The sequence below is a fragment of the Sylvia atricapilla genome, chromosome 16 (assembly GCF_009819655.1).
Source record: "Sylvia atricapilla isolate bSylAtr1 chromosome 16, bSylAtr1.pri, whole genome shotgun sequence".
NCBI classification, from domain to species: domain Eukaryota; kingdom Metazoa; phylum Chordata; class Aves; order Passeriformes; family Sylviidae; genus Sylvia; species Sylvia atricapilla.
In genome coordinates, this window is record NC_089155.1 from 10173848 (window position 1) to 10179428 (window position 5581).

The 5581-nt window shown below is 53.2% G+C and overlaps 1 protein-coding gene across 1 annotated transcript; it reads left to right on the forward strand.

Annotated features, from left to right (window-relative positions):
- The first annotated feature begins 1514 nt into the window (after window positions 1-1514).
- HRH3 (histamine receptor H3) lies at window positions 1515-4700 on the forward strand. The gene is given in 6 exon segments (XM_066330445.1): window positions 1515-1541; window positions 1543-1594; window positions 1597-1639; window positions 1641-1936; window positions 2212-2378; window positions 3241-4700. Coding segments are annotated over 6 exon segments (1464 nt in total). The 3' UTR covers window positions 4120-4700.
- The last annotated feature ends 881 nt before the right edge of the window (window positions 4701-5581 follow it).

Consider the following 5581-nt stretch of genomic DNA (forward strand, 5'->3'; position numbering starts at 1 on the left):
CTGTGGTGCGATCCCGGCCGGGGTGGGTGGTGAAGTCTGACCATCCTCAAAGCAGTGCTGAGGCCCGGCACGAAGTCCCCCAGCGCTGTTTTTCCCTCTGCCCAGGAGTTCCCCGCACGCCGCATCCTCAGCGCTCCACCCGCGGCTCCGCGGGCCCACAGTGACATCCTCTGTCGGGATGCGGCAGCAGCGGAGCCCGAGCCGTCCATCCACGGTGTGGGCTGGCCTGGCGACACTTGTGTCCCTGCGGACGGGGACACTTGTCTCCCCGAGGAAGGGGACACAGACCTGCCCGGCTGGCGGCTCGCCGTGCGCAGCGCTGGGAAAAGCCCGGCTCTGAACACGGAGCCAGCGCCTTGTCCCGGTGCTGGGCGCGTCAAGGGACAGCACGAGGCTGGTTTTTGCTGAGGCCACCCTTCGGTGGGTGCCACGAAGGCCACCCCTGCAGAGGGCTGAGGAGTGCTGGGCTGCTCGGCTCTGGCGGCTGTAAATGATTTCCCGGGATTGCAGAGAGCCCCTCGGCCCTCTCCCAGCGGGATCCGCCGCTCTCAGGACAGTGGCTGTGGCAGCGCGTTAGAAGAGGAATTCTGTGAGGCTGTAGTAGTTCCTGAGGTGAAAATAGCTTTTGGAGCAATCAGAAGGTGGCAAATCCCCTAGGCATTAGCTACGGGCTTGTTTCACAGTTTTCTTGCTTTGGTTATGTTGTCTCTGCTCCTCACTCCTTATCAGAATTCCCCAGACAGAAGGTCGGGGTCTCCAGGCAGTACCCTTCTCTGTTTTGCAGCTGCTGCTCTGCACGTCCCTGTTCTCCAGAGGTGATGATAGCAGAAGTGACCCTGCCCCTGTGGCAATACCTGTGAGGGTGTTTCCTCTCCTGCCACCTGGAGCAGGCACCGTGCACAGGGGTTGTACAGCAGTAGGTAACTTCATCCTGCAGAATCCTCAGACAAAAGTTATTCTCCTTAGCTGTGAAGGGTGAACAAATGGTAGAAAGAGGAGGAATTAATCAGCTCCCTGGAGCTGAGGCTGGGGGCCCCAAGGACTCCTTGGTGTGCAGACCAAGAATTACCTGCGCCCCAGCAGCTTTACCTCTTCCTCCTGCTGCCCATGAGGAGCAGAGGAAGGATCATCACCCTCTATGTTCCACGTGCCCAGGGAGCCCTCCTGGCTGATTAAAAGGCAAATGAAGTTCTGACTTCCCTTCTATTCATTAAGGCACAGACCGCAGGGCAAGAGCAATAAACTCATGGCTTTGGAGAGATGAAGGAATGTTGCTGCGCAGCATGCAAGGATGCTCTGGGAGAATACAAGGATGCTTCTGAGTTGAGAGGGGAAAAAGGAATGCAGAGATGTTCTAGGGGGTGGCAAGGATACTTTGAGGTGTTGCAGTGATGCTCCAGGGAAGGGAAACGGGAGAAGATGCTCTGGGGGGATTCAGGGATGCTCTGGGGTAATATAAGGACGCTGCCAGGCTGAGAGGGGAATGTGTGGTTCCTCAGGAACGCTCTGAGGGAATGAAGAAATGTTCCGTGCTAGTACAAAAGATTCTCCCGGGCTGAAAGGCTACGTGGGGATGCGTAGATGCTCAAGGATTGCTCTGGAGAGACGTTTGGGCGGATTTAGGGATGCTCCGTGGGGTAGGCGAGGGGTGCGGGAGGCGGGAGCGGGCGGGGCGGGGAGGGGCAGCAGCCCCGCGGCGGCGGCGCGGCGGGAGCGCTGCGGGCCATGGAGAGCGGCGGGGCGCTGAACGGCTCCGCCGCCGCCGGGCGCTTCGCGGCCGCGGGCACGGCAGCGCTGGGCGCGCTCATGGCCCTGCTCATCGCCGTCACCGTGGCGGGCAACGCGCTGGTCATGCTGGCCTTCGTGGCGGACTCCAGCCTGCGCACCCAGAACAACTTCTTCCTCCTCAACCTGGCCATCTCGGATTTCCTCGTAGGTAAAGTGCCGCCCGCGGGGCGCCCGCCGGCACCGGCGCGGCCCGGCAGCAACTCGGCGGCGGGGCGGGCAGAGAGCACGGGGCTCCTCCGGATGCTGCCGTGCCTCCGCTCCGGCCCCGCTCCTGCCCCCGACAGCCTCCCGCAGTCCCCGGTCCCCTCCCGCTGTTCCCCCGGCCGCTCCCTCCGTCCCGGTCCGGGAAGGAGCCGCCCGGCAGCCGCGGGTCTCCCGGGGCAGAGCCCGAGCCTCACCCGGAGCGGACCCCTCCGCTTGCAGGTGCCTTCTGCATCCCCCTGTACGTGCCCTATGTGCTGACGGGGAGATGGATCTTCGGGAGAAGCCTCTGCAAACTCTGGCTGGTGGTTGATTACTTGCTGTGCACCTCTTCGGTCTTCAACATCGTGCTAATTAGCTACGACAGATTCCTCTCGGTGACAAGAGCGGTGAGTCCTGTCATGGCAGCTGAGAGGGATATAATTCTCCTCCTGCTTTATTCTCCAGATTCTCTGCAATAATTAAAAGTTCTTTGGATCCTCCAGAAATTATGACTCTTTCAGCCTGGAAGGCAATAATCATCCACAAATACATAATTCTGCTGTGGTTTCAGATTAGTGTTTCTGGTGTAATTAAATCACTTAAGGCTCAGTCCCCATTGTGCAGGTGTTCCCTTTCCAGGTGACAGGATTGTAGCATACAAGCATGCCAGCCAGGTAAGCAGACTTTCAACTAACTTACAGGAGCTTATTATCCCCAGGACAAACAAGTGGATTGCAGTCAGACTCGCAGCTTCTGGCTAGCACAGCAGTAGATTGCACTGCTGGCTTTGGCAGGGAACGTGGCAAGATCTCTGAGTGTGTGGGAGATCAAAATATTTGGCCTTTTGCAGGAGGTAATGAGCAGTTCACAGGCAGATCTGACCCACTGCTGTTTGCTCCTTCCCTGACTACAGATGCAGATGGATTTAGCCCAGGAGTTTGTAAAGTCCCTCTCCTTGGGACTTACAGGGAGTGGCTGGGGACAGCTCAGGTAAGTGGTGGGTGCAGTCAGCTGCCAGGCTCCAACCAAGTCAGTACATTTCCACTTAGCAGAAGCTGTATTTTGGAGCTGTAAAATGAACGTTCTAAATCTTCCCTGTAAGAGTATGGTTTATCTAGCAATTGCTCCTGTTGCCTATGGCATATCAATTTGTTGGACTGCTGGGATATTGCCTAGCAACTTTACCAGGAATTCTAACAGTCCATTTGTGAGGAGCCTCAGCCAGCTGGGCTGTGGGACTGTGTGTAAGAAAAGGCTTTCCTCTTGCAGGTCGCCTACAGAGCCCAGCAAGGCAACACCAGGCGAGCAGTGCTGAAGATGGTGCTGGTGTGGGTGTTGGCATTCCTGCTGTACGGCCCTGCCATTATCAGCTGGGAGTACATATCAGGTCAGAGCATCATCCCCACCGGGGAGTGCTACGCTGAGTTCTTCTACAACTGGTATTTCCTCATGACAGCCTCCACGCTGGAGTTTTTCACCCCTTTCATCAGCGTGATGTTTTTCAACCTAAGCATCTACCTGAACATACAGAAGCGCACCAAAATGCGCCTGGATGTTTTCCACGAGGTGCACAACCAGTCCTTCACTGAAGAGATGGAAAGGAGCCCGGAAGCAAAGGTCTCTTTGAAATGCTGTAAGTGGGAGCAGAAGGAGGCAGCTGAAACCCTCAAGCTCTCTAATAGCAAAGCTCAAGCAGCAGCCTCCTCTTCCAGCCTGGATGCCAAGGACCTGCTGGCAACAAGCTCGGAGAGCTCCAGGAAACCCAAGTGTTGTGACAAAAAGAGCTGTAAAAATCCAGCCCCCACTCTGTCCTCAGAGAACCGGGTGAAGATCATGTCCCAGAGCACGACTCAACGCTTCAGGCTCTCTAGGGACAAGAAAGTGGCCAAATCACTGGCAATCATTGTGGGCATTTTTGGGATCTGCTGGGCACCATACACCCTCCTGATGATCATCCGTGCTGGCTGCCACGGCCAGTGCATCTCAGAGTTCTGGTATGAGACTTCTTTTTGGCTGCTGTGGGTCAACTCAGCTGTCAACCCTGTCCTATACCCTCTCTGCCACTCCAGCTTCAGAAGGGCTTTTATTAAACTCCTTTGTCCTAAGAAGCTGAAGATTCAGCCTCACGATGCCCTTCAGAACTACTAAAAGTGAAGCCAGCCCAGTGTGAGGATGAGAAAAGCTTTGGTTTACTCTGGCTGTACTGGTGTGGGACTGGAGTTTGTTTCCTTGGAAGAACCCAGGAGCAGTGGTGTAGGACAGGTGAGGGAGCCAGAAGAGAGCCCACTATTAACTTATTTTAGTTCATCAGCAACAAAATCCCACGGCAAAGAAGGCTAAAGGGGTTTATTGACATTAACCACAGGTAATGAAACCTGTGTCTGCCACTTGAAGGTGCCACAAAAGAGCTCTGCTGCCACCTAGTCAGCCTGAGCAGCACCAGCATATTGCTTCAATAAAATGAAAACTGGAAATAAAAAAAGCTAATAAAAATAAATATCTGGCTTAAACTACTGCACTAAACTATAGCTTAGCTGTTGGCAGACCTGATCTTTCTCATAAATGGGAGTGTTTTTTCCTCACACTTATAACACATAGATGATGATACAGAAAGAAAAGAACAAACCTCAGAAGGAAAACATCTCATTTATCATTTTTGTTACAGCAGCTGCAGCCATAATCTGGATCCCTGTTTCATGGGGTGCAATACATGTCCCTTCCACACCCCAAAAAGGGACAGATCTCTGCCCTAAGAAGTTTACAGCCAGGGTAATGGAGGCATGGAGCATCTTGAAGTGTGGTGTTGGCAATGCCTGATCTTTCCCTGCTTCAAAACTGCTCTGATTTCCTCTGGGTCCTGCCACACAATTGCCAGTTCTCCCGTGGGAGTGCTTCCCTCCTGCCAGAGCCAGGCAGCAGGAGCGAGCCCTGGGAGCCCTAGGAAAGGATTCCTGTGCCTGTGTGAAAGGTGCCAGCACAGTACCAGCTTCTCCACAGGCTCCACCCTGGCAACACAAAGACATTTTCAAATCTCTTCTGCAGGATCTTAAAGATACTCTTCTGGCTGTGTTAGGAAGCGACAAGGTCAGAGAGAAGCAAATCTTGTGTTGTTTTTTTTTTAACGTTCTTTTTTTTTAATGTTCCTTTCAGACCTCGTAAATTTTTCAACTTTCAGAACTCTTCCATTGTTTCTTTTAAAATACCTCACTTCATTGGAGACCTGGGTTGAGCTGATTCAGTCAACATCAATTCTTTCACTGTTTAATTTTTTTTTTAGAGCGGTCAACTGATTACACAGTTAGAGTCCAGATTCAAGAGACCAAGGCCTTGGCCTTACCATAAAATCCTGGGCATTTTATCTCTGCTTCCCATCTCATGCTTCATCACAGTTGCCCATTTGTTCTGCAACCTCTTTGGGCACAGAGGCAGTATGACCAAAAAGCAGATTAACTCCACTGCTGGCACTGCTCAGTGATGTAGTAACACAAATAAGTAATTAGTTGCCATGGCAAATGCTCGTATTTAACAATATTGCACAGGGAAGCTCAAGATCCTAAGCCTGAAAACTGCATTTACAAATAGAACCCCAAATCTTGTAAAGTAGTACCCA